Raw genomic sequence first — 26,448 nt, forward strand, 5'->3', positions numbered from 1 at the left:
TTTTTATACAAAGTTAACAATTTACGCTAAGAAATTACTATATGTGAACGATAACGAATTACCCAATGCATTTAAAAGTACAGTAAACATACTACTATATACTCGAGATGAAGATCAAGTAGTTTGCACGAATGACACAGGAAGTTTTATCCAAGAGAGTTTGACCCAGTCCACCTCCACCGAACACACGCACTTCGAGTTTAAAGTGTTGCCCGATATCTCCCATAGTTGGCTCAATTGTTTGCCATTCAACTTAGACACAAATGAAACGAAAATACGAAATACTTTACGTGTTCATTATGGTTAAGCAATTAAAACTTCATTGTAATCTATTGAAATTCAAATTAAATGGAAAACAACAATTTAGCCCTGCGTTTCCCTTTCAAACTTCGATACAAAACCGCCACTACTTGCACCATCGATACCGATATTTTTCTATTATATAAAATAGTTTTGGGTCGTCGTCGATATTTTAAATAGTGGGTTAAGTTTTTTCATTCCACACTTTACGTTTTTTACCGTTGGGAACATTCAATTTTCCTAGAACATGTCCCGCAAAAAGTGCGCGCGATTCTGCACACCCTAGGGAAAGGATATTATAGAATTGCGAAAATGTTTGTCATCCGAGGCTCTAATGAATACAGAAATAGTCAGTCTCTGTTATTAGTGGCCTTCTTACAGAGACCAACATTAGGTATCGGGAGCAATATTCAAATTAGCTTGGAAAAAGAATTTTACCGTGAAATAGAGTATAAATACTCGTAGCGGATTCATTTGACCAGCAACAATGACGTAACATTCGAGACATACTTACGTTTCATTCCTTGCACACTTACGTTTTTGTGCTTTCAATTAATTTTTTAAACCTTATTTAAGAAAAATGTAATAAAAGTAGCAAATCTTGCGGAAATTTTATTCATCAATGACATAAAACTATTTGAAAAGAGCTGAAGGTCCTAGTTAGCCAGCATTATTCAACAGAATAACAAAATTGAGCAATAGGAACGATTATTCCCTTTCGTTTATTTGTTTCACCTTTTTCAGTAAACCTTTATTTAGACAAAATCCAATAAATGCAAGTATTTAGAATAAGACAGTTAAGTAGAATTTTTGATTCATTAATCTGGTCAAAATTTTTTCAGGGCTGGCGGTTCTATCTATCGACGGAAAACGATTAACCCATTGTAAGCCACGGGGTTATGTTAATAATCCACCGAAAGTAAAGAAAATTTACTAATATTAGCGCAGTTCAGGGGAAAGATATCGTGGTGTTTTTTGAAGTTCAGAGAAGAGATGGCATGAATCTACAGGAAGAATTTACAATCGTTAATATCTTCCGCCATTTACCTCAAGTAGTTGAACTATTTAAATGTAGGGGGCTTAAGTCGGCTAAGTTTGTTTTTTCATCAGTAAACCGGCGGTCACATTGCACGCGTCGGAATCGCTTCGTTTTTTACTGTATTTTCTGTGAAAAATATTGTCCATTCAATAGCGTTTTTTGAGTAAACTATTATAAATAAGCACAGACACTATGGTGAAGCTTACGCCGGAGTTGATAAACCAGTCCATGCAATACATAAATCCGTGCAGGGAGCGGGAGCTCGATTTGCGCGGCTACAAAATTCCACAGATCGAAAATCTTGGTGCTACTCTGGACCAGTTCGACACCATTGACTTGTCGGACAACGATTTGAGGAAGCTGGACAATCTGCCGCACCTACCGCGTCTCAAGTGCCTGCTGCTGAACAACAATCGCATTTTGCGCATCAGCGAGGGCCTGGAGGCCGTTATTCCCAATCTGAGCTCCATCATTCTGACGGGCAATAACTTGCAGGAGCTCAGCGACTTGGAGCCACTCGGTTCGTTCACCAAGCTGGAAACCATATGCCTGCTAATCAACCCGGTCTCCACAAAGACCAACTATCGCGAGTACATGGCCTACAAGTTTCCGCATCTGCGCCTGCTTGATTTCCGGAAGATAAAGCAGAAAGACAGGCAAGCGGCTCAGGAGTTCTTCCGCACAAAGCAGGGCAAGGACATGCTCAGGGAGGTTTCCAAAAAGTCAAAGCTGAGCGCTGCCGCAGCACTGGCAGCCGAAGCGAGTAGCGGCAAAGGGCGGGGATCTGATGGTGGTCGATTTGCCAATCCGGAGGATATGCAGCGCATACGCGAGGCCATCAAGCGGGCCAGTTCTCTGGCAGAGGTGGAACGGCTGTCGCAAATACTACAGAGCGGGCAGCTGCCGGAGAAATTCCAGCACGAAAAGGACCTGGGGCAAAACGGATCATCGCACAATGGGTCGGAGCCGGTGGCCATGGATTACTAGGATTTCCCATAGCTGTCAGCTACATTTTAACTGTAGAACAATATATTGTAATAAAAAATCGTGAAAAATTGTATCCCCATTTTCTGCACGCTAGATATACATACATACACAAATATATATATTGTTTCTGATTCTCAAGTAGTGCCGATGACCGGGATGGATCTTTCACAGAAAAATCTCCGTCTGGCGATGATACAGAACAGCTGACCACCATTCAAATGCACACATGATAGTAATTCACTAAAGTTTAACAATCTACACTGATTTTAAAAAAGGACAAAACGGTTTAGCTTATTTTGGCTTCACAAGTGGATCTGCGGGTATAGTTGTATTGATATTGGACTCTGGAATTGGTTACTGCTCTAGTGCGGCGACGAGTGGCTGGGAAATGCATTATGAGGACTTTGCTGCCATTATCGAGTCGTAGTGCAGTCCCGTGTAGAAAATGATCCACGTCACCAAGAATCCGGCAAACGATGTCATGAATCCCTCCTTCACCAATTCCCAAACACCGCCGTACGCTTCCTCGTCTACGTTCTGAAAGTTGATGGCGTACAGGTAGACAATGCCACAGCTGATACCGGCGAAACTGTGGACAAGTTTATGCATTCGATGTGAATATGAATAGTCTATTTATAGTCCGGCCCACTTACAGCACAAGACCCAGGAAGCCTTTGAGCGGCACAATGCCCCAGATGACACCAAGGATAATGCCGAACACCTGTCGCGACCAATAGATGACATCTAGGAATTCCTCCTGCAAAAGTCGAAGAATGAACCCTGGCCCTGGCCTGCACGCGGTCTTTGGTGCACAGGTCGGTGCTCCGGACGTTTCTTACCTTGTCCTCCCATTCGGATTTTGTGATGGCGCGCGCGCATATTTCTTTCAGTGTGGATGATTTAGCGCCACCGTTTCCATGCCGCTCAATAGTATTCGTTTTGGTTGACATTATGAATTTCAGTTATGATGACCCACTTAAATTATTGTTAATTAATTTTTTTTTATCACTATCAAGTGTGACCGCGGATTTATCGCTGAAATATTCCGTCCAACCCTCAGAAATATACCAAAATATACCGTCTCTTTTAAAAAATATACCGTAAATATAACAGTTCTATTTTACATATTCCTCGATTTTGATATTCCGTGGAATATTACTAGCTATATAGAACATTTAGCCATGCTCACATAATTTTAGCCCATTGATGAATACATTTTCTACACAATTGGTTAGTTTTTAGTCCTTGCTTTTGTTGTATTTTGACTAAAGCAAGGCTTAAACAAAATAGTTCAACAAAAAAAACAGTCGCTATGTTGCGTGTAAGCCCTAGTATAGCATTAACATACCCTATTTTGTTAATTTTATAAGATATGATATTTTTGATATGATATGAAGATAAAACGTAACTAACAAAGACCTTTTCTCAAAATGACATTTTTTAGACATATTCATGTTTATTAATAGTGTATTGTATATATATGTCTCGATCCTGATACCTATTCCTGGTCCCTGCAAGAAAAAAATAAGTTTCAAATATCGTTGAAATATGTTAAAAACAGAGACTAAATTGTTTTTGCCTTCTTTGGAGCCTGGGAAGACAAACATTTTCTCAACTCTATAACATCCATTTCCAGGGTATGTGTGCATGAATGGGACTCATTGCTGTGAACCGGTTATGACGACTAATTCCTGGTTATTCTTTCTTCCGTCGAATATTCGTAGCTTAATAGATCTCTCAGTTTTGCCCAGATAATTTTATATGATTGCTGAATCAATTTTGATCAGGATTAACTACTTTCAAATACTCGCATGTTTTTTGTTTTGACAAAAACACGATTTTAACAAAAATGTTCAATAGTTGCAGGTTGTGACGTCAATGTTGCTGGTTTTTGCGGACTAATTTATTGTCAACCAGGGTATGGGCGTTTGTATACCCTATTTCGTGAATATTTTTTAAAGATACTGTTTTCCAACCTGCTTTCAAACGTAATTAGTAAAGACCTTGTCTTAGATTGCATTTTTTTGGTCTATTCATGCATTTGATAAGGTGTTTGTAAATAAATCCTGATCCCAGTACCAGTTCTTGGTCTCTGTAAGAAGACCACTAATTGCAAAATATCGTTTAAAATAGATACTGACTAGTTTCTGCATTAATTAGAGCCTGGAATGACACACATTTCCGCAATTCTATATCATCCATTTCCCCCAGGGTATGTGTGCATGGAATTAGCAACATGTTTGTGTATGGAATGGGACTATTTGTTGTGAATCGGGCCATTACCGATTGAAAAAAAACAACCAATTCCTCATTTTCTTTCTTCCGTTGAATAATACTATCTATATAGAAAATTAAGCCATGCCCACTCAATTTTATACGATTAGTGAATCTATTTTCTAATCAACTGGTTTATTTTAAACACTTGCTTTTATTGGATTTTTATATAATGTTGAAAATGAAATTTAATGGATTTATGAAAATAATAAAATATACCACTGTATACCGATATACCGTAAATATACCATCTGTCGCGTCATTTATCGAAGCACTCCCATCTCAATTGCAGTGTTTGGTTATGTTACGTATTTTCGGGTTTTGCCGCTGCTCCACAAATAACATAATGCTACAAATCACCAAGCTGTGTCTTGCCACTTCAGGTAGAATCACTGGTGAGTTGCGTATCAGAACGTATCTCGTTGCACATTAATTCATGAACTCTGTTCCCCCAATAGCCCAGCGTTATGTCGCTGTCACCACCGCTCGTGCCATTGATCAGAAGTGGAGAGAGGACAAGGGGCTCCCAGAGAATCCGAATGCATTTGGGCCACTCACCAATTTGCCGGACTACACGTTCCTTGACGGACGACCGACGCCACTGGGTGTATGTATAAGATATTGCGAAATCCGAACTGCCAACTAATTTGGTTATTGTTTTAGTCCAACCAGAAAAAACGCCTGGAGAGGCAACAAGAGATCGCCACCAAAATCGTCGAGCTGAGCGGCGAGCTGGAGTTTGCCAAGCAGAGGTACGAACGCCAGAGAGTTGCAGCCGCCACAGAGAAGCAGCGCATCATCCAGAACAAATTGAAGCCCAAGGGCCATCTGATGCTGAAGCAGAAAAAGTAGCATCATTTTGTTTCCGCATCTTACTTGTTATAAGCTATACTAAGTTGCCTAGTGAATGAAATCAAAACTATACGATTGATTGGTCTTGTGATGTGGGGACACATGTTTGCCGAAAACACGTTTATAAAACGTTCCTCAAACTGTATTAAGCGTGGCGCAGTCGCCAGTTCATTAGACACACTGCTAATCGTGATTTAATTGCAACTAATAGCAGAGACGCATCTCTATATTGTGGAATACCTGTTGTGGATAAAGTACGATACACCGGCCCGGCGTTAGCATGATGGGAATATCTCGATAATGAAGTTTTAAAACGCCAGTGACGCACTTGCAGCAACGTGTCCTGGCATTTAGTTGAGATGAAAGAGATGCTGGGTTTCCCGAATGGCATGCTGGTTATACAAGCGTGGCCAAACCAACCGAACCCTTGCGCCGGGAATAGACTGCACGTGAGGGCACGCTCAATCGGATGCGATTCACACGTTAGCCGCTAATAAGAGGCTTGAGCTATCACATTTGTGTTGCTGCACAAACTATTTTTGTCAACAAGGAAGTGAACTTGTTTATTTGTAAGCGATTCTCGAGGGTCGTTTACAAGGTACCAGCGAATAAACCTTATTCATTGTTCCGTCTTCCGGCGTAAGCCATCTGGAGCACCCAATAGATCGTGCTTACAGAGTTAACCGGTCATAACAAACATGCTTCTCATAGTCATACAAACACAATATGTGCCTAAGAGATTACCAGCTAAATATTTGCCCGTGGCTCCCTTGTTTTCCTGGCTGTTTGACTAATCGGTTAGGAGACCAAGAATTTTGCACTTCATGGCAATGTGTTTGTCTTGTTTGCGGCCAAGATCGAAATAATTCGAGATAATTCACAGAAACGTGCTCCACTTGACTAACGCTGTAACACCCATTCCATGAGGTATAGGGAAGGTATGAGCTCCTTCTGGCAGTCAGGTTTTATATATCCATAGCAGCCAGTTGTAATACCTTCTAGCAGCGAGAAACTGGTTGAAAGCTATTAACTGTATGTTACTTCATAGTTTCAATCCCTGATCCGCCCAGCTCCATTGATCCCTGAGGTGGCAGACATGAAATTTTCCACAAATCATTGTAATACAAATTCACACCAGTGATTGAATAGGCGAAAATCGTGCTAAAATCAATATTAAAGTACTGGAAGGCGGCAAATTTAGATATTTACATTGCCACATGGACTGCACTCAACAACTGAAATCTAACAAAGAAGTCAAGTCTAAGGAAATTTACCGAGCAGCTGGAGGGTGGATGATCGGACCTGACTACAAAATGTTTGTCGGACGTCGGGCATAAATTAGCCAGAGCATCTGATATTTTGCACCAACTTCCAAGCATTTGTGGGGGTGTGACACAAAAGCGTGCTGGAAAAAACGTGCTCCCAGAGCAGTCAATCTGATCGACTCCATATCGACTTACTGTTAGTGCAGCCAATCGTGCGTATACGTAATGCAAGCTGAACTCGATTTCATTGCTGATGTTTTCCTTTTTCTCTGCCGATTTTCACACCTTTCTGCTGTTGCTGATGTTGGAGTTGGCAAAAATATTTACTCAGCGCGGTATTTTGCGAGGGGGAAAAGACGAACTGTTGTGGAAAACAACGAAAATGTTGTTATGACTCTGAGACAGGCGTCTTGGGAATTATATTTATATAAATTGTTTATAAATTTATTGAATTAGCACGTTTATATTTACCGACTCGAGCAAATCTTCTAAGCATCTGAAGATAATTAAGTGCGAATTAATTTATGTCCAAGCATTAGTCTTTTCCGGAACTAATTTCATCTACTTAACGACGGTTTACAGAAGACCAATTCATTGGTGTTCGTAATTAATTTATGAGTACCCCAGCTATGAAATCATGCCCCCTTTTTGGTAGCTGCGACTCAGACTCAGGCCCCTTCCAAAAGACTGACCACATTTGCTAATTTTTTAGAGTCCGGTCCGTGTTCGAATGCTCATATTTTTCCAGAAAATTTTATATTTCTCACTTGAGTCAGCAACATTTTCACGCCGCGGCGGCATGAAGCATTGCGGTTGGATATTTTTAAGTTAGTGGAGTATTTTCGGAAGGCGCCAACCCCATTTGCGTATCTGTGCTGATTTATAATAAAAGCTCTGAACGTCGCAATATTACAACGATATTAGGGAGTCTCGATTTAGATTTAGCGTGTGACCTGACCACACGAAAATTACCACTCCCGACCACAGCGCCTGGTACACACCCATATATGTTACTCATACGCCGTGTGTCCCGCAAAACCATCAAAAACCAGCTAAAACTACCTAGTTATTTTCGTCTGGGCCTCGTTCACCCTAGACACTAGCTTGATGCCAAAATAAGTAAACAAATAAACGAAAAATTAATACAACTAATTCAAGCAAAACACACAACATAGGGATTTTATGTGACCACACGGAAATTACCACTCCCGACCACAGCGCCTGGTACACAGCCATTTGTGTTACTCATACGCCATGTGTTCCGCAAAACCATCGAAAACCTGCTGAAACTACCTAGTTAAGTTCGTCTGGGCCTCGTTCACCCTAGACATTAGCTGGATGCCAAAATAAGAAACCAAATAAACAATAAATTAATAAAACTAATTCATCAATATACACAATATAGGGATTTTATGTCACCACACGGAAATTACCACTCCCGACCACAGCGCCTGGTACACAGCCATATATGTTACTCATACGCCATGTGTCCCGCAAAACCATCCAAAACCTGCTGAAACTACCTAGTTATTTTCGTCTGGCCTCGTTCACCCTAGACATTAGCTGGATGCCAAAATAAGTAACCAAATAAACAATAAATTAATAAAACTAATTTATATATATACATAATATAGGGATTTTATGTGACCACACGGAAATTACCACTCCCGACCACAGCGCCTGGTACACAGCCATATGTGTTACTTAAACGCCATGTGTTCCGCAAAACCATCAAAAACCTGCTGAAACTACCTAGTTACCTAGTCTGGTCCTCTTTCACCCTAAAATGCCGAAATAAGTAACCAAGAAAACAATAAATTTATAAAACAAAGTCAAGATATATACACAACATAGGAATTTTATTTGATCTGTAGGTATCTTTCCGCACACTCGGTCGCACACTCTCGACTTTGTTTTGACGTCAAAGTATTGAAAACAAATAATTAATATATTAATATAATATATTAAGAAACTCCGTCAGATCTAAGTAGCGTATCTTTCCGACCTCGAATCCGATAGACATTTGGAAAGCATTTAATTAATATGTTTGTTTGAAAGACAAAGCCAGACAGTGGGGGAATTTTGAGTGTCGTATCTTTCCGCATTGTAAAAAGTTTTCCGAATCAAACTGGACCCGTTCCCTGCTAACCGAAACATTGCAACCGGCAATTAGAGCCTTTCGACCAAATGAATCACATAGTGATAAGACAACAGCCCATCCCAATGATCCCAACGATTCGTATCGAATTGAAGTCACAGCGGCGGCGCATGCGCAAAAGCCAGACGACGGCGGTATGGCGTCAATGAAAGAGAGTTGAGAAGTCGAGTGTCGTTCGTCGATTGTCGATTTGTCGCAGCCACCAAGCGTTTCCTCCGGACTTGCGTCATAGCTGGAGCATCGGCTCTGCCCGAAGGCAAAATTTTCACATTTGGGTGCGAACAGGGCAGCATATTCGTATATAAAGGAAGGGTTCTTCACTGCTAAGACCACAGAACTCAACAGACGTTCAAGGCACTCACAGCAAAGCAACCACAAGCAACACAATCACCCAACACCTAAAGGATACCACACGCAATTTTGGATTTCAAAAGATTATAGCAGTTCAAACCACACAATGGATCTTAAGGTAAGCATCCGCTACCGCGCCACAGCCATCTCCAGCCAACCCGACTAACTCCAAACTCTCCCCATCTCTCTATAGCAACTGTATACATGGGCCTGTCTCCTGCTCAGCATCATCGCCTGCAAACTCTCACAGTGCAGCGCCAAGCCCACATACTATGACCTGGATAGCTACGAGAACTATGACACCGATCGCTATGACACGGGCAACTCCTACGCCCTCTCCTATGGCAAGCCCCTGACAGAGAACCGCCTGAAGAAGCTCAATCCAGGCTACTACTATGTGGATGACGGTTACATTGCGCCAGTCTCCACCGGGACAAGACCCTACACCCGTCGCCAAGATGCCAACCAACAGGTTGGTGATCTGCCCTCCAATGTGAGGTTCACTCCACTCGTTCGCGTCAGAGAGACCCGCACCAAGCGCAAGAAGCTGTTCGTCCCCAACTTCTTTGGCTAAACGACGGTCCTGCTCCAAACTGGATGTGAGATTACAGACTGAAGATGATGATCGTTACGCATTAGACTAGGGAATAATTATTGTATAGCCGAGTGGCTTCCACACCAAAAAGTACCTTATAATGTTAAATATTCATACATTTACCTATCTAAATATATACCCATACCAAATTATATTTATATCTAAAATACCCAAGTCTCCATCAATAAATGGTTCACCAAATTGATTATAAATAATGTCTCCACCAAAAATATCGAACACACGAGCTGGAATCGTGAAAGCTCAATTAATTGCATTTATATATAGAATGAAATTGGCACCTGTGCACCTGGCTTGTAATTTACAGGTCGACCATAATGGTCTAAGAAAATGGAAAAAAGGGGGCCTCCTTGGATTTCTTAGATGATCCAACGTTTCAAGTAGTTGCTGAGTAGTTGAGTGTGTAGCTCTCTTTTTGTACTCCCAGGTGTGTATTTCATATGAGGAAATGATTTTGATAGCCAATTTGGCAGTCTGGTGCTAATTGACCACTTAGGCGCTTCAATAAATCTTGGTTAAAAAAAATATTTTGCTGTTGAACCACAGCCAAGACAATTGACAAATCTTAAATCTTTGATGGATGGTGTTTCACATCTGTCCAAAAATGGCACCGTTCCCCCGAGACTTGCTGGCCTGCGCTGGCCTGCGTGTCTGTAATGATTTCAAGTTTGATGCGCAAGTATGAGAAAGCTGGGCTGGCTAGCGGTAGCTAAACGCCAGAGCCGAAGACCCTGGGAGCCCCTCCCGATAGTGATTACGAAAGTTTTATTCCTTCTGAGGAAAATGGCGCGCGCGCCTTCAGGCGGCCGGAACGATACTCAATACGGCTGTCCGACTCAAACGCTGGACTTCAGCGGATATATGTATGTGGATATATTATAAGATATATATTCCTTCACAGATGACTTATGCACCCTAAGCCTTGCCACAAACCGAGTCGTATCTCGCCAACCGGAGTCCTATCCAAGCATTACTGAGGCGTGTCCGCGACAGACCGAGTCCTGTCCCAGCCAGACAGAATAGTATTCCACCAGGACAGAATCGCATCCCTTGCAAGATCCGATCGTCATCCTTCGACCTGGCCATCGACAACAACGACTTTGACTATGGCCACCAGGGGAGATGCTTTGCAGGTTACTAGACTCTAGATAGATATCGTTGTTGTTATGTTTAAGATAGGTTCAAATATTTTCCATTGTTTATTATACCCGATACTCAAAATGAGTATTGGGGTATATTAGATTTGTGGTAAAAGTGTATGTGTGTAACGTCCAGAAGGAATCGTTTCCGACCCCATAAAGTATATATATTCTTGATCAGCATCAATAGCCGAGTCGATTGAGCCATGTCTGTCTGTCCGTCTGTCCGTCTGTCCGTCCGTCCGTCTGTCCGTCTGTCCGTCCCCTTCAGCGCCTAATGCTCAAAGACTATAAGAGCTAGAGCAACGATGTTTTGGATCCAGACTTCTGTGATATGTCACTGCTACAAAAATATTTCAAAACTTTGCCCCGCCCACTTCCGCCCCCACAAAGGGCGAAAATCTGTGGCATCCACAATTTTAAAGATACGAGAAAACTAAAAACGCAGAATCGTAGAGAATGACGATATCTTTTAGACTGCGGAATCTGAATTGGATCGTATTATTATTATAGCCAGCATCAAGAAAACAATTTCATTTTTTCTCGCCCTGTCTCTCTCTAACACACACGTAGCATAGGCGGCTTTGCTTAGAGTAAAACATTAGCGCCTAGATCTCAGAGACTATAAAAGCTAGTGCAACCAAATTTGGTATCCACACTCCTAATATATCGGACCGAGACGAGTTTGTTTCAAAATTTCGCCACACCCCCTTCCACCCCCGCAAAGGATGCAGATCTGGGGATATTCATAAATCTCAGAGACTATTAAGGCTAGAGTAACCAAATTTGGTATCCGCACTCCTGTTAGATCTCACTATAAAACGTATATCTCAAAATTTCGCCCCACCCCCTTCCGCCCACACAAAGGACGAAAATCTGTTGCATCCACAATATTGCAGATTTGAGAAAACTAAAAACGCAGAATCATAGATAACGACCATATCTATCAGATTGCTGAATCTGGATCAGATCAGATAATTTTTGTAGCCAAAAGGAACAAATCAATTTGCAGTGGCTACGCAGCGCCCGACGTCACGCTCAGACTGATTTTTTGTCTCTCTCGCACGCACTCTTTGTCGTGTCGTTTAATATTAGCGGCGTCTGCCGGAGGAGAGCCATACTGACTTAGTATCGGGTATAACTGTAGAGTTGCGGTGTCCGCAGCAACTCACAACGTTCCCCCTCGTTTTTTTTATTATGCTTAGTTTTGAAAAGTCATCGTTGCCCAGAATCGGGGAAATATGAATGGCTGGGCTTGTTTCAGTCCTTACCAAAGGATAAAATGATTTTTCGAATTTCAGAAAAATGGAGAAAACAGAAAATATCCTTGATCGTTGGTCCCTAATAAAGTCTTCATCTGATTAAGGATGTAATTTCAATCACACAAACAACTACTACTTTCAATTGGGTGGCCCTCAAAACAGAGATTGTTTCGATTTTCAGATCTGGGATACCAGGATACCAGGCGAATAGAAATAATCAAAAGGTCAGTCGGTGGTTTTTCAAAAATGTTGTTTATTAAATTATCTGTTTTGAGGCCCAGAAGTATGCAACTCATTTTTCCTTCTAAAGTTTCTTGCTTCTGATTTCTGTTCTGCCTAGTGTCCGCCAGATCTGAAATATTTCGTTTTTGACCATTGTTGAGTTTTTGAGTCAAAGCTTTTGTGCGGAAGATTTGTTCTTTTTTTATGAAAATGGATAAAAACTTGTTAATTGTCTTGGCTGTAGTTCAACAGCGAAATATTTTCTTGCAGCAAGGCTGTTTATTTATTTGCAAACGATTAGTCTTGTGATTTATAAAGTGGGATTTGTGCTTGAAACTTATATCTATTATTTGGTGTTCTGTGGTGTTGTGCAGTCTATTCGTTTTTTCAAGTCCTATATAGAGTCCTTCGGTCTTAAGATGCGGCCAGGATGTATGGGCGTATGTCTTCCACATCCAGCAGTTGCTCGGGGGCCACTTGCTCCCCGCACATGGGGCACTCGCCATTCTCCGAGAGTATTCTGAAAGAAGAAGTATAATAATCCACACTTGACCTTTTCAACAGTTTATACTCACTTTTCCATCTCGGCACGAAAGCAGAGAAAATCGCATTGCGGACAGGAGGTCATGAGCGTTTTGATGATGTGCTGACCCGTAGCTATGCAGATGGGTAGCGTAGTCTTGCAGCTGTAGCACGTCACTTCCATATTGGCCAAGTTGGAGTCGCATATGGGACACTCCATGGTCTCATCGTCTATCTCATCCCGCAACTGCTTAATGCCCTTGGGAGCCTTCCGGACGACAGATTCAATTTTCTTTGCATAGCGAGTATCCAGTTGATTGCGGTAGTCCGGACGCATCAACGTGGAGGCATAGGTGAACGCAGACTTCTTGAGACCTGCCCGCTGACACTCAATGACCGTGGAGGTGAGAATAGGGATAATGTCTGGAAAGGCAATGAAAATTTCAATCAAATCCCAATACAATTGACTCCATTCTTACGCTCGGGAAACTGGGATATGCAAGAAGCCACTTGAACGAGTAGCTTGGCAGCCAGGAGATGATTACCCAGCTTCACATGAATACGGACCAGCGTGTAACGGTGGAGCAGGATCAAATTGTGCCGCATTTCGGCCGATACAGATAGGTTGTTGCGGCGAAGTTCCTGGTACATCGAATAAAGGAGGTCCCTAGCGGATTTGTAGTTTCCGGCGATCTGCTCTTGATTGGCAATTATCACGGCCGTCTTGGCCGCATCTTTATAGTGCTTTCGAGCCATATACAAGCGGAACAGGTAGCGTGGATCCTTGGGAACACCATCCAACTCACCCAAGAGAAACTCGATGAGTTGCGAGGCCAGCTGCTCGTTGTTCGATGTAGCCACACAGTCGATTGCCAGGGAGAGAGCTAGCTGCTCCTCATTGTTGAACGCAGAGGCTTTCAGCAGAAGTCTCAAGGACTTGGTAAACTCACGTGCCAAGAAGTAATACTTTCCAGCCTGCAATGTATATTTCTCACTTTCGAAGTAGTGAGCCAAGGCCAGATAGTCGGAGGATTTCGCATTTTCATAGCGTTCCAGGAGTTCGCCATGCCGGCGCAGCTTGTTGTGGCGCTGGGCAAGAGCAAAGGCTTCCTCCACACAGCCGCAGATAACGAGAAACTGAAGAGCCTGTTCGATATCTCCAATCTTCTGATAGAACTTGGCCAGCAGTTTTGCCGCGTCCATTGATCGTGATTCTAAAACAATTTCTGACGCTGCATGAGGATCACACAAATGATCAAGGTATATTCTAACGCAAGCATCCAAGTCTCCGGCTATGCGATAACACCGTATTGCTTCTTCGAAATGGCCGTCGCTCTCTTTGGCCCTGGCATAGGATGCATGTAATTTGCTACTCTTCACCTTGGAAAGTACATTGTTGGCCTTATGCCACATCTTCAGGGCTATGTAGTGGCCACAGGCCTCATCATAAAACCCTCCACGTTCATAGAGTCCCGCAGCCTCTGTTAGATGTCCGACCGTAGCCAATAACTCCGCACAGTCGAAGAGGAGCTGCTTATCCATGAGCTCTACGGCATATTGAATCTATTGAAGGAGATGTAAATACACTTTTTGTCCAAATTCTCAGATAGATCAAATGGCTTACGCCTCGTCTAAAATCCCCGGCACGTATTGAAGTTCGGGCAATGCCCATCTTGCAGAGGCGTACATGATCCTGGAACTCAGGTGTGCTTTCCATCGTAGCGGACTGCTCAGCATCCTTGTCGTTGATTAAATCCTCCTTGTAACCCTTCTCGTAGTGATATAGGGCATCCGCATAGTTACCACTTTAAAGCAAAGTTTAAACATGAAAATCATGACCTTTGATTGTTCTTATACGGATATATATCATACGTGAATTCCAGCTGCTGGGCATATTCTCTCGCTATGTAGGGAACTTCTTGCGGGTCATGCTTGTGCGCCAGAAGAAGAGCCTGATCCCATTGGAGGAGGTCTCTACACAGTTCCAAGGCTGCCCTTGTATATACACCCTTGAGCATATGTTCCTTGGCCTGCTCGTACTGGGCCAAAATCGTGCAGCAGCACCCGATCAGCATGTCCAGGTCCTCCACATATCGGAGCTCACCCAACGCATTTACCAGAGCAGCGTCACCCAATTGTCGATAGGCCCGAATAGCTATTGAATAATCGGATGTCGATCAACCACAGGATGTTATGGGAATGATGAGAAGTTGTAATATTACCAATATCCGGCTCTAGATCAGAAGTGGCCTGTTCGCCAAACTCTCGCCATGCGCTGCTCAAGTTCATCTGCTCGCACAGCTTGTACGCCTCGTCATAGTTCCTGAGGCGTAGAAGCAGTTGCAGGTTCGCAGTCTGGCTGTTGCTGGGATTCACCACATGGGTGCTGAGGGATTGCGTGGCATACTGTCCGCCATCCACGTGGAGGGCCATTTCGCCGCCGCAGAGTAGCAGCGGAAATTGCCCAGGATTTAGCTTGGACTCGCCCACCTTGATGGTGTGTGTGCCCTGCACGGAATGGCGAACAAATACGTGGGTGTTCACAATTTTTGTATCGTAGCTAATGAAAATATTTGGCTGCGTGAGATCCCAAAGACAGCCGAGGCACTGCTTCGCAATGTCCGGTATAAGCAAGGCTTCATCCAGCGCGGGTAGAAACAGATGTCCTTGAGCATGATCGTCAATGAAAATGATCTTAGTTCCTTCAATGTCCATAAACATCTGGCGAATACCCATGCTATGACGGTAGATTGTACAACTGTCCCATTTTTCAAGAGAGTAGAATACTAGGTGGCCAATCTAAAAGAGACAATACCATACGGCTGTAATGTAATACGAGTACCTGGACAGGGTCAACACTCACATCGGTTGCAAATACCAACAGTTCCTGACTCAAAGCAAAACACGTGATCACTGCATCGTTGGGCATGTTCGGGAGGGCGCTGGGAAAAGTGGCCTGTAGCTTGTCCTTGCAATTGGGATTGTCTGCAGTAATAGCCTGCAGGATCAACTGAGGCGGACAGAGGGCTGCACAGTACTCAGCATTCATCTTCATACTTGAAACATTCCGTGGGAAGTCTCGCTCACTCATCGGACGGGGCTCTTCGCCCAGGGTCCTTCCCAGAGCGTAGAACCAAACATGCTTGTCGATGCCAGCAGCAAAGTTATACGGGCCAACAGCTATAAAAGTAGGTTCTCCCTCCAGGGGCAATCGAAAGGGCAGTGGCTTGGACTTATCCGGCGCGTATACATAAATGGAAACCTCTGCCAGACTGCTGAGCATAACGATCCGGGGTGCGGAGACGGCAAATATTTGAGGAAGCTTGGTTACATAGATATAGACGGTACCACTATTCGTTGTTACTGCCAGTAGTTGACCATCCGGTGACCAGTCGATCATTTGGACACCAGCATGATCTGGCACAGTGATGATGCGCTCGGTCTCTTGCAGGTTTGTAATCGAGTGTATTTTTATGCTGCGGGTAGATGATAGTATGATTGAATTAATATCAACATTTAGCCATTTACTTCAGACATTTAGTCATTTACTTACCTGTCATCTCCACAAGAGGCCACGATATCTAATGTGGGGCAATAGGCCAAGCCGGTCAACGTGTCCTTATGATTCTTAACCTGCCAAAGCTCCTGTCCCACGTCTTTGGGGTGCGTGGAAATGGCCACCACATGTCCGTTTGAGAACCCCAGCAATATATAGCCGTCTCCGAACCATTTGTGCTGAAGCAGCGAGCCGTAGCGACTCTGAAATCCCAGTTCTGTGGGATTTTCCGGGTCTGGTAAGTAGTAGAGGAACAAAGTCCGTTTTCCAATAATCATGCTGATTGCATTGTCCCCAGCTATCCGATCATCATTTGCCATTTCCGCGAAATACATATCGGTGGGTGCATCTCGCAGCTGGACCACCCGCACGGTGTCGCCATCCTCGTTGCTCAGCGAAAAGCTTTTGTCCTCCGATCCAAGCGCGAGAAGATTCTGTGCCGACCAGGCGCCACAGGTTATTCGCTTGCTGTGCTTACCCAGAACCGGGGTTGGACGCTTTCCACTGCGGTGATTGTAGATCGCCAAGTTTCCTCGCCCCGTGCCTACGGCCAGCAACTGTTGCTGTTTTGACCACAAAATGCACGTGAGAGGATCTCGCAGTCCAGTTTCAACGCTGATCTTTTCCTGCGTGCCATAGTCCCAGAGAGTAATGTTCGGGGAGCCGCTTGTGATGATTCCCAGCAGATCCCCCTCATTGTCCCATGCAAATCCTGAACAGAGCCTGATGGAACAATTTTAAGGCAGATAAATATATTTTGAGTACAACTTATGGGGGCTGGTCTTACCCTGCGAGGATAATGCGCTGCACCAGTTGTCCCTGGCGATTGTACAACGCCACAGATCCATCTGTACCTGTAGTCGCAAGCAAAGCCTTTTGCCAAATGAAGTAGACGTCACCGATTCCGTGCGGTTCCTCGTACTTGTAGAGTATCTTCTCGAACGACATTACCTCACTTAAAGATAGCGTATTTTCTATACCGAAGAAGCACTCATTCTCTGATCTAAAATTTTCCGGCTTTTGTTTACGGTTTTCCCGTTGCTATGATACGAACACAGCCACCACTACAAGTGCGTGTGCGTATGTGTATCTGCGCTACCTGGCATTTTCGTGCACCTGTTGATTTCACAGGTACAGGTTTTGCATGAAATAGTAATCGGCGAAAACCGCATAATTATGATACTATGTCTTAAGTATAAATATTTTTTTTAAATGCTTCAAATTGTAAGTGTTAATGCCAAACAACTACGCAAATTAAATTTTAAATATTTTAAATATAAACAGCTGTTCTATGCCGGATTAGCTAGCACTGCCTCGACGGATATCGAATAATTGTCCATCTCTAAGCAGATGTTTGGAATTTCCCACGATAAACAATTTTTATATTTCGTATTCTTCGTATCCTTTCGGTTAATTTGATCCTCGACAAGCTCTCTCTTATAATGGCGGATGACTTGCCGGAGCAGTTTGACCTAATAGTCATAGGCACAGGTAAGGTGGATATCGATTGTAGCTTCAAGTTCGAATGAGTCATACAAATCTGGACGCCCTTTTCAGGCTTCACTGAGTCTTGCATTGCCGCGGCGGCCAGTCGGGTGGGCAAGTCGGTGCTCCATTTAGACATCAATGACTACTACGGTAATGTCTGGGGCTCATTAGGCATTGAAGACCTGATAAGTCTGTTGGCCAGGGAAGCTGCACCGCACTCGACGCTACGCAATGGAAGCTACCACTGGCACGAGCAATCTGCTGCCACTCCCACGTCAGAAACGGAAGAGATGAAAGTAGAGACTGGGCAGGTATGGACGCGGGAGACAGTGCTGGCCATGTCGCGTCGATTCTGCATTGATCTCTGCCCACGTGTTCTCTACTCCGCTGGAGAGCTGGTGCAGCTGCTTATCAAGTCCAACATTTGTCGCTATACGGAATTCCGTGCCGTGGATAATGTGTGTATGCATCAAAACGGAACGATCGTTTCGGTACCCTGTTCGCGCAGTGATATCTTTAATACGAAGTCGTTGACTATAGTGGAGAAGCGATTGCTGATGAAATTTATGAACGCGTGCAATGACTACGGAGAGGACAAGTGCAACGAGGATACTCTGGCCTTCCGGGGCAGAACGTTTTTCGACTATCTGAAGGCGCAGCGTGTGACCGAGAAGATTGCCTCATGCGTGACGCAGGCCATTGCCATGTGTGGTCCTGACACTAGCTTTGAGGAGGGAATGCTGCGCACTCAACGATTTCTACACAGCCTCGGTCGTTATGGCAACACGCCCTTTCTTTATCCCATGTACGGGTGTGGGGAATTTCCTCAAAGCTTCTGTCGTCAGTGTGCTGTATACGGGGGCATTTATTGCTTGAAACGATCTGTGGATGACTGTAGCGTGGACGTCAACTCGAATGAAGTTTTGATAAGCAGCGCTGGAACAACGTTCCGCGCGAAACATGTGGTTTCTGCTCCTAGATATCTGCCAGCATCGCGCGACTACGTGATGCGACCTCATCTATCTCGCGGCTTGTTTCTATCCTCCACTCCTTTGGGCAACGACGTGCTGAATAAAGGTGGCGGTGGTGTTAATATCCTTCGTTTGATGGACAACGAAGGAGCGCGGGAGGCCATCTTCATCCAGCTCTCGCACTATTCTGGAGCTTGCCCGAAGGGATTGTGTAAGAACCTATCGATAATCTAACTAAAAGTTGAACTAATTCTTATGCTCAAATCAATTGCAGACCTATTCCATCTGACTACACCCGCTGTTTCGGATGATCCTGCGGCCGATCTAAGGATATTTACATTGCAGCTTTTCCAGTACGCCGAGCCAGAAATCATATTCAGTTCATACTTTACGCTTACTGCACAATCACAACCGGATAAAGGTGGCGCGGATGATATCGTTTACTATACAGACGCGCCTAGCTACGAGATGGACTATTATGATGCCATTGCCAATGCCCGTCACATCTTTGGCAAGCTCTACACGGATGTGGAATTTTTACCACGTGCCCCAGATGTTGAAGAGATTGTCGTCGATGGCGAGGATCCAAGTGCCTTGAACGAGCATAGTTTGCCGGAGGATTTGCGTGCACAGCTGCAGGACATGCAACAGGCGACTGAAGAAATGGATATACAAGACTAGACAAAGTATATATTTGAATGACAGCTGCGCTTTAACCATAGTTAAATCTACCTTCATCAAAACATTATCAAAGCACAACGACTTGAATGTGGACTGTAAGGTTTTAACGTTAATAAGAAAGAAAGAATAGGTATATTATACAAAGGTATTTGTATTGATAAGCTTTTTTGCATATATTACTATATATTTATTAGGTAAATTAGTTATAAGATCTAAAAGTACTAGTATATATATAAATGTGAGTGCTTCAGTGCATTTTGCTTTGATAAATATGTATACCTTCGAAAAATATTCATTTTTATGCGTTGTAAAAACGTATTTATTTATATTTATTGCTTGACGGGTTTCTGTGTGTGTGTGTGTTTGTGTTTGCACGAAGACACAAGTAAAAGTATAAAATATAGGAAGAGATTAAGGTTAATAGTAGTTAACCGGGAAGAACATTTCATGGAGTCTTATCAATTTGGAGTGGACTTAGGCAGTAGATAATGCAGGCAGCTGCGAGATGCAAAAATATCTTGTTAATTCGAGAATGTCTTCGTTGGAAGATAGATGAAGTCCGAAATCATATAAATTATGAAACGAAACAAAAACTAAAATTTTGAACAAAATCAATACGGAAAAAGGAGGAAATAAGTGTTCGTGCGCTATTTAATATATGTATGTTGTATGTTTTGCCGACGACGTTTATAACCACATTTCTTTCCTGTTTTCACTGCATTTTACAATAAAGCTTTTGTTTTTATATCTTGCGTTTTGTTTCGAGCCTTCTACACTGTATTGAATGATCAATATGGAAGAATGCACCCAATGCAAAGGGTCTTGTGAGTTGAAATTCTATTTTCAGTTGCCTTGCAAAGTTGTGAGTCGATTTTTCTATATCTTAATCAGATTATTATTGATATTCTGCTGGCGTTTGCGCTTTGCATTCATGGCATCCACAATGGGCTGCCGCTTGGCATTGTATTTCTTATTCAACTGCTCAATCTCCAGCTCCATTTCGTGGTCAATGTTGCTAAGACGCTGATTTAGATCGTCGAAGGTAAGAAACTTAAGGAACTCAAATTCACCCTCCACATATGCGTGCGATTGCGAATGCATATGTTGGTTCTGATATGCGGGCGGCGGTTGAGCTGCAGCCACAGCCGGGTGTCCCTGCTGAGCAAGGGGCGTGGCATTGTTGCGCAGAAGATTCTGTTGATTGTTAATGGCAATGAGCTGATCATTCATCAGTGGATAGGCCATGAGTACATGCTGCTGCTGGTGCTGCTGGTGTTGCTGTATCCCGTACTGATTGATTGCGGATATCTGCTGGAACTGCATTTCCATGTTGTGCTCCCAGTTGTTTAAATCGTTGGCTCCACTGGCCAGATGCTGCTCCTCCTGTTGTTGCTGCTGCTGCTGCTGCTCGGCTGCCGCTGGGGAATACTCTGTAGCCGCCGACTTGTCGTCGCCCCGTCCATCGCCCCCATTTTTACGTTCGAAATGCTCCAGGAACTGAGGACGATACCGGTTGCGTGGTTTCTGATCGTCATTGCGCTTAGCCGTTGTCGAATCGTCCGAGTCAGAGTTAATCACCATTGTTCCTGAAAAGCAATTAAATGTTATTAGACGTTATGTTTTTGTTATTAGTTTTAGGTTTTTCCTTACCCAAGTTTGACTCCAGCTCCACCATCGTTCCACTATCGACTGCTGGTACATCGAGAGGTGATGATGCAGACGCAGCAGTCGCGCCGGTTGCCGTTATTGCCGTTGCCCTGCTCAAACCTCGTACGCCACCCGGTCCCAAGGTGCCTTCGTCAAAATCTGGCTCCGGATGCGATATCATGGTTGCATCTGAAGCGGAGCTTTGCTGATATTCACCGAATTTTTCAGGTACCAGCGTGCCAGGATCATCAATGAAGGTCTTGCCCGTGCCGTTGAACTCTGTTTCTTCCTCTTGCATGTTGTGTAGCATACTGTTCTCCTGTGTGGCAAGACTCTTGGCCTGACTAGAGGCCAACACTCCGCCAGCAGCCCGATTGGCCCGCTGTTGTTCTCGAATGGCACAGGTCTCCTCCAGCATGGTCTTCAATATGGTACGGTGCTTGGCATTACGGATGAATTCATGCTCCAGTAACTCTGTAGCTGTGGCACGTTCATCGGGAGCCTTTACCAGGCATTTGCTTACAAAGTCAATAAATTCAGTGCTCCATCTGTCTGGTTCCCGAAATGAGGGCGGTGGCTTCTGAGGTATCATAAAAATAGCCCGCATGGGATGTATATCACCGTAGGGGGGCTTTCCCTCAGCCATTTCAAGGGCTGTGATGCCAAGGGACCAAATATCCGCTACACAATCGTAGCCAATCTCCTCAATAACCTCGGGGGCCATCCAGAAGGGAGTTCCTATGACCGTGTTCCGTTTGGCCATCGTGTCTGTAAGCTGGCCAGCCACACCAAAGTCGGCCAGCTTGGCATAGCCTTCCGTGTTGAGCAGTATGTTGGCAGCCTTGATATCTCGATGTATTTTCCGGCGCAGATGCAGATAGACCAGGCCTTTGAGCGTGTCCGACATTATGGTGGCTATCTCGTCCTCTGTCAGCGTTTTCTTGCGGAGGCGCATTATGTCGGAAACGCTGCCCGCCCCGCAGTATTCCATGCATATCCACAAATCGTACTGCTTAAAGTAAGACCCGTAGTAGCGAACCACGTACGGAGAATCGCACTGTTGCATAATTGATATCTCCTTTATGATCTCGTGCAGGTCGGACTCCACCGGCACCAGCTTAATGGCCACAATGGAGCAGCTCTCTTTGTGGAGCGCCTTATAGACGGACCCGTAACTTCCCTCGCCCAGTTTGTACATAATATCGAAAACCTTTTCCGGGGGCTGTAGTAAACTTTCCTCCGAAAGTTTCTTTAACTCCCCATTCGAACTGGAAGACATGTTACCGGCCATTGTTATCGTCAGTCTCAGCCACACAAGCACATATATCTGCGCGTATATATCTATTTCACTTAAATATATAATTGCCAATTTAAAGCGACAATTTTTCACATTTGTTCCTTTGTGCCTTTATCGAATTTATCGGCCTCAGAAATATACCAAAATATACCGCCTCATTTTAAGAATATACCGTAAATATACGAAACGAATTCAATTTCTATATTCCTCGATTTTTATATTCCGTGGAATATTACAGCCATGCCCACATATTTTTTATCCGAATTGTGTCCAAAAGCAAAAAGTTCAACAACAAATTAAAGCAAAAAACGTAAGTGTTCACGGAATAAAACGTAAGTGTGTACGGAATGATTCACCCTCTTTTAGTTAAACAGATGTGCACCTTGAGTTAAACCGCGAAAAAAGGTACTTTTTTAAATTCTTCCTGTAGATCCATCCTATCCTACCTTTTTAGTTACAAAAAACATCACGATATTTTTCACCTAAGCCCACTGGCTCTCGATCTATGTCTATGATCGGAAATCATATTCCTTGATATAAAATTCGGTGGAATATTATTAGCTTATAACCGGTCTCAGATGTAAATTTTTGCATTTATTGCATCCTATTAATAATACCCGGTACACAAAGGCGGAAAATCTGTGGCATCCACAATTTCAAAGATAAGAGACAATCGAAAACACATTTGATTAAGTTCTATTGCATAGTGTTATTTATTGGCAATAATTCAGTTTCACTTCGAAAATAAACTAGTTTGATTCGAATGTGAGGATTAACTTTTCTTATACATGTACAAACATATGTACATAGAACAGTTATATAGGATACTGCATCTGTGATTAGCAGACATTCAAGATCACCCACGATATAGATATGCCATTGGGAATTTTATTACATATGTATATTTTAGTGCAAAAAAATGTTTATAATGTATTTTTAGAGTGTTAATACTACGGGTTTTCTCCCAAGACTCTAAGACCAGAGAGCAGTTCTACAATTGAAACTATGTATGTATTTCTGGAATCGCCTGTTCTAGTCTAAGGTCCTTACTGGATATTTTCATTTTGTACTATGTAATTTTATAAATAACATATAAGTTAGCATGTAAATATACTAGATTTAATTTACCTAGGAACTAAGTTGGCTCCAAAATGCCCCAATGTTTGCAGTTATTCCTTTGACTTTGGCTCTCCAGTAGCCTTGCACATTAACACTTCAGACTTACATATAGAATAAATACAAACACAGATTCCACAGGAAATACAAAAGAAATAAAGTTAAATCTAATACTGTTGAATAATTTTCTAAATGGAAGGAAGCGGGCTCTGCTCTAATGTTAAAAATCAAAGTACATAAAGATCGTAACCAGCAATCCGGAGAACAGAGCGCACAGATAGCCCAAGTGAAGCGACGCACTCTTCTGCTGACGGAAACTGCAATATAAAGACACGAATTTTCAATGTTAATACCCCTCAAAAGGTCGTGTCTCCCCACTTACCGCTGTTTCGAACGGGGCGAAAAGGGCGAGGGTGGCGTCACACCTGGCACTGCGCTGTCCAAGTAAACCATTCCGTAGGCGAATGTGGCCACGATGAGGCCACACAACAGTGGGCTCAACTTGGAGACCAGTTGGTGCCTCTCAGACCATCCCAAGGCCTCGCTCCATTGACCCTGTACAAAGCCGGTCAACTGTTGAACACTGTCTGTGTTGATGTACGGCACTGAAATTCGTTAAAAGTGTCAATAAATTGATTTCGGTGTTATCAGTGCCATCATGATAACATACTGCCGCAATTAAAGTTCAAGTTGTCATAGAAAACCGAAAATACCTCAAAAGACGAAGTTGTTGGTGGATTCTGAGCGAAATTAAAGAAGTTTCTAGCGGGACGTGACATGGGCAGCACTTTTTACAAAAGTTTGAATACGTGTGTGTGCGTGTCGCGTGACGACCTGAGTGCAAAACACCGTTAGGAGTCACCCATCAAAGTAAGCCAACAACAAAGGCCGAAGAAGGCAAACAATTAAGAAAACTAATCACTCCGCCTGGCTGGCTTATTTATGCAAATGAGAATCTACGGCCAAAAGGCAAAATGCGCAACACACAATTTGCGGTCTTTATTTAGATGCTTGGAGTATTGCAGGAGGAAGGGGAGCGGAGGCCAAAGCAAACGGAATGAAAATGGCTATGAGATCACACAAACACACACATTTCTTGGCTATTTATAAGGCAAACACAAACAAATAAGCTTAGGCAACGACGTCACCGACAATTGCAGCCTTGGGAACGCTTCTCCCCCTCCCCATCCTGCTTCTCCATCAACTTGACACACTTACTGCTTAGAATGACGCTCTTGTATCCAATGATGAGTATACCCAGAAAAAGCGCTGCTTTCTTGAGCCGTGGGTCGAAGGTTGTCAGTGTCACGCCCACGCCTACGCCGCCCTTGTCAGCCGCTTCGACTGCACCTACACAGTTACGGAAAAGTGGCGATGTAATTTCTGTGCGCTGACGACTATTATTTGGGGTGGATGTGAATATCCGTGTTGTGCTCTGTTGCGCGTTTGATTTTCGAATGACGGCCGCAGCGGCGACGTTTGTTTTCATTTTGCTTTTTGTTTACCGGGGCAGGTTCAACAATATCTAAGTATGTGTGGGGGAGCTTGCAAACACGAAAGCACAATACTTTTTACACTACAATTGATATATTATTGCAAAACAAACACAACGAATATTACAACAAGAACTAAACAAGTCCATCCCCCGTTTTTCCAATACGAATGCATTTCAGTGCTGCCATTTTAGCATATTTCAGGCTAGATCTAGCCTTTTTAAAGTGAATTGCTCAAACAAAAAAGGTTAACAAAAATATAAAGTTTTTACATGGTAACTACACGGCAACTACAAATGTCCTACAAAAAAACTACGAACGTATTTATAGAGTATTGACTCTTGCATACCTATTTCCGGGTATTTCCTGAAATTGATGTTAAAATTTGGTTTTCCACGCACTGACTTTTTCTCATAATGACATGTTTTTGACCATTCATGCATATAATTAGATTCCTGTAAATATATCTCAATCCCGATACATATTTTTTGAATCAGTAAAAAGACCATAAACTGCAAAATTTCGTTAAGATAGCTTTACAATTTAGAGGCTATTATTGCATAGCTACTCAACATACAAAAACTATTAATAAAATCCGTCATGGCATTCGTTGGAGCCTGGACGGACAAACATTTCATCAATCCCATAATGCCCTTCCATGGAAGGTTTGCTGACTAAAAGGAGGATATAGACAACCGGCAAAACGGCTCAGAAAATGCCACGCATGCAAGGTAAAATCCACCTTTTGCATAACATACCATGAGGACGATCTTCGGCGAGGTGAGGTTTTTGTCTGTTGTACACACCTTTCCAAAGCCAGCTGTTCGTTCAAACCGTTTTTACGCTCTCCCAACATATTTTTTGCGTTGATAGCAAAGAAAACGATGTGTGCAATTTTATTATTTAAATAATATTTAATTTGTATGTTTAATTCGTTTGAAAAACAGTTAATAGATAAATTTACATTCTTTAAGTTACATGATTTGTTTTGTATCTTTGTTATGCTTTCAATATCCTTACAACATATTCGTCTCATTATTGTTTTATGCATTTTTAATGCATTCTCGTCTGATAAAGTTATGAAACTGTATGTATTTATAACTAAATTTTAACTGCGATCATAGAAAAGTTAATTTTAATTTCTTAATAAGGCTCATTTTACGTTTTCATTACTTTACTTTCGCACTCCACTCTAATTTTCAATACACTCTTCGT

General features: G+C 43.0%; 8 protein-coding genes across 9 annotated transcripts; 4 read left to right on the forward strand and 4 right to left on the reverse strand.

Moving 5' to 3' along the window:
* The first annotated feature begins 1,482 nt into the window (after positions 1 to 1,482).
* LOC6591018 (probable U2 small nuclear ribonucleoprotein A') lies at positions 1,483 to 2,399 on the forward strand. Its single transcript, XM_002016334.2, has one exon. It carries the CDS (start codon positions 1,532 to 1,534, stop codon positions 2,324 to 2,326), a length of 795 nt encoding a protein of 264 aa, XP_002016370.1. The 5' UTR covers positions 1,483 to 1,531; the 3' UTR covers positions 2,327 to 2,399.
* Positions 2,400 to 2,719: 320 nt separating this feature from the next.
* On the reverse strand, positions 2,720 to 3,299 carry LOC6591019 (uncharacterized protein RAB5IF homolog). Its single transcript, XM_002016335.2, has 3 exons — positions 3,166 to 3,299; positions 2,980 to 3,083; positions 2,720 to 2,915 (listed from the first exon to the last, which is right to left on the reverse strand). The coding sequence occupies exons 1-3, from the start codon at positions 3,274 to 3,276 to the stop codon at positions 2,720 to 2,722; spliced, it is 411 nt and encodes a 136-aa protein (XP_002016371.2). The 5' UTR covers positions 3,277 to 3,299.
* A 1,609-nt stretch (positions 3,300 to 4,908) lies between these two features.
* On the forward strand, positions 4,909 to 5,527 carry LOC6591020 (39S ribosomal protein L52, mitochondrial). The gene is made up of 3 exons (XM_002016336.2): positions 4,909 to 4,995; positions 5,059 to 5,207; positions 5,264 to 5,527. The coding sequence occupies exons 1-3, from the start codon at positions 4,947 to 4,949 to the stop codon at positions 5,450 to 5,452; spliced, it is 387 nt and encodes a 128-aa protein (XP_002016372.1). The 5' UTR covers positions 4,909 to 4,946; the 3' UTR covers positions 5,453 to 5,527.
* A 3,295-nt stretch (positions 5,528 to 8,822) lies between these two features.
* On the forward strand, positions 8,823 to 9,986 carry LOC6591021. Its single transcript, XM_002016337.2, has 2 exons — positions 8,823 to 9,344; positions 9,420 to 9,986. The coding sequence occupies exons 1-2, from the start codon at positions 9,333 to 9,335 to the stop codon at positions 9,798 to 9,800; spliced, it is 393 nt and encodes a 130-aa protein (XP_002016373.1). The 5' UTR covers positions 8,823 to 9,332; the 3' UTR covers positions 9,801 to 9,986.
* Positions 9,987 to 12,697: 2,711 nt separating this feature from the next.
* LOC6590448 (WD repeat-containing protein 19) lies at positions 12,698 to 17,693 on the reverse strand. Its single transcript, XM_002016338.2, has 9 exons — positions 17,328 to 17,693; positions 16,538 to 17,263; positions 15,848 to 16,460; positions 15,207 to 15,783; positions 14,857 to 15,139; positions 14,609 to 14,789; positions 13,464 to 14,547; positions 13,038 to 13,407; positions 12,698 to 12,982 (listed from the first exon to the last, which is right to left on the reverse strand). Exons 1-9 carry the CDS (start codon positions 17,486 to 17,488, stop codon positions 12,877 to 12,879), a joined length of 4,101 nt encoding a protein of 1,366 aa, XP_002016374.1. The 5' UTR covers positions 17,489 to 17,693; the 3' UTR covers positions 12,698 to 12,876.
* A 259-nt stretch (positions 17,694 to 17,952) lies between these two features.
* On the forward strand, positions 17,953 to 20,425 carry LOC6590449 (rab proteins geranylgeranyltransferase component A). Its single transcript, XM_002016339.2, has 3 exons — positions 17,953 to 18,031; positions 18,098 to 19,210; positions 19,274 to 20,425. Exons 1-3 carry the CDS (start codon positions 17,983 to 17,985, stop codon positions 19,678 to 19,680), a joined length of 1,569 nt encoding a protein of 522 aa, XP_002016375.1. The 5' UTR covers positions 17,953 to 17,982; the 3' UTR covers positions 19,681 to 20,425.
* Positions 20,426 to 20,490: 65 nt separating this feature from the next.
* Positions 20,491 to 22,694, reverse strand: LOC6590450 (serine/threonine-protein kinase hippo). Its single transcript, XM_002016340.2, has 2 exons — positions 21,331 to 22,694; positions 20,491 to 21,266 (listed from the first exon to the last, which is right to left on the reverse strand). The coding sequence occupies exons 1-2, from the start codon at positions 22,616 to 22,618 to the stop codon at positions 20,557 to 20,559; spliced, it is 1,998 nt and encodes a 665-aa protein (XP_002016376.2). The 5' UTR covers positions 22,619 to 22,694; the 3' UTR covers positions 20,491 to 20,556.
* Positions 22,695 to 23,492: 798 nt separating this feature from the next.
* LOC6590451 lies at positions 23,493 to 25,282 on the reverse strand. Of its 2 annotated transcripts, none has more exons than XM_026985479.1 (3): positions 24,959 to 25,282; positions 24,123 to 24,345; positions 23,493 to 24,057 (listed from the first exon to the last, which is right to left on the reverse strand). In XM_026985479.1, the coding sequence occupies exons 1-3, from the start codon at positions 25,227 to 25,229 to the stop codon at positions 23,961 to 23,963; spliced, it is 591 nt and encodes a 196-aa protein (XP_026841280.1). In that variant the 5' UTR covers positions 25,230 to 25,282; the 3' UTR covers positions 23,493 to 23,960. The 2 variants fall into 2 exon arrangements, with proteins under 2 accessions (XP_026841280.1, XP_026841281.1); XM_026985480.1 differs by lacking the exon at positions 24,959 to 25,282 and adding an exon at positions 24,411 to 24,900.
* Positions 25,283 to 26,448: the final 1,166 nt, after the last annotated feature.

Source organism: Drosophila persimilis, unplaced genomic scaffold, assembly GCF_003286085.1.
Source record: "Drosophila persimilis strain 14011-0111.01,24,50 unplaced genomic scaffold, DperRS2 tig00000002-arrow-pilon, whole genome shotgun sequence".
Classification (NCBI taxonomy): Eukaryota; Metazoa; Arthropoda; class Insecta; order Diptera; family Drosophilidae; genus Drosophila; species Drosophila persimilis.

Bases quoted from the DNA above. Each gene is read 5' to 3' on its own strand.
- LOC6591018 (XM_002016334.2), top strand. From the start codon at position 1,532: ATGGTGAAGCTTACGCCGGAGTTGATAAACCAGTCCATGCAATACATA.
- LOC6591019 (XM_002016335.2), bottom strand. From the start codon at position 3,276: ATGTCAACCAAAACGAATACTATTGAGCGGCATGGAAACGGTGGCGCT. The intron at 3,084-3,165 runs GTAAGAAACGTC...CGACTTTTGCAG, and splicing joins AATCCGAATGGGAGGACAAG to GAGGAATTCCTAGATGTCAT. The intron at 2,916-2,979 runs GTAAGTGGGCCG...ACTTGTCCACAG, and splicing joins GGCTTCCTGGGTCTTGTGCT to TTTCGCCGGTATCAGCTGTG.
- LOC6590451 (XM_026985479.1), bottom strand. From the start codon at position 25,229: ATGAAAACAAACGTCGCCGCTGCGGCCGTCATTCGAAAATCAAACGCG. The intron at 24,346-24,958 runs GTAAGTGTGTCA...AACGAATTTCAG, and splicing joins CAAGAGCGTCATTCTAAGCA to TGCCGTACATCAACACAGAC. The intron at 24,058-24,122 runs GTAAGTGGGGAG...TTTATATTGCAG, and splicing joins TCGCCCCGTTCGAAACAGCG to TTTCCGTCAGCAGAAGAGTG.
- LOC6591020 (XM_002016336.2), top strand. From the start codon at position 4,947: ATGCTACAAATCACCAAGCTGTGTCTTGCCACTTCAGGTAGAATCACT. The intron at 4,996-5,058 runs GTGAGTTGCGTA...TTCCCCCAATAG, and splicing joins CACTTCAGGTAGAATCACTG to CCCAGCGTTATGTCGCTGTC. The intron at 5,208-5,263 runs GTATGTATAAGA...TTATTGTTTTAG, and splicing joins GACGACCGACGCCACTGGGT to TCCAACCAGAAAAAACGCCT.
- LOC6590449 (XM_002016339.2), top strand. From the start codon at position 17,983: ATGGCGGATGACTTGCCGGAGCAGTTTGACCTAATAGTCATAGGCACA. The intron at 18,032-18,097 runs GTAAGGTGGATA...CGCCCTTTTCAG, and splicing joins CCTAATAGTCATAGGCACAG to GCTTCACTGAGTCTTGCATT. The intron at 19,211-19,273 runs GTAAGAACCTAT...AATCAATTGCAG, and splicing joins AGCTTGCCCGAAGGGATTGT to ACCTATTCCATCTGACTACA.
- LOC6590448 (XM_002016338.2), bottom strand. From the start codon at position 17,488: ATGTCGTTCGAGAAGATACTCTACAAGTACGAGGAACCGCACGGAATC. The intron at 14,790-14,856 runs GTATGATATATA...TTTGCTTTAAAG, and splicing joins GCCCAGCAGCTGGAATTCAC to TGGTAACTATGCGGATGCCC. The intron at 13,408-13,463 runs GTAAGAATGGAG...TTGCCTTTCCAG, and splicing joins CATATCCCAGTTTCCCGAGC to ACATTATCCCTATTCTCACC.
- LOC6590450 (XM_002016340.2), bottom strand. From the start codon at position 22,618: ATGGCCGGTAACATGTCTTCCAGTTCGAATGGGGAGTTAAAGAAACTT. The intron at 21,267-21,330 runs GTAAGGAAAAAC...ATTGCTTTTCAG, and splicing joins GGAGCTGGAGTCAAACTTGG to GAACAATGGTGATTAACTCT.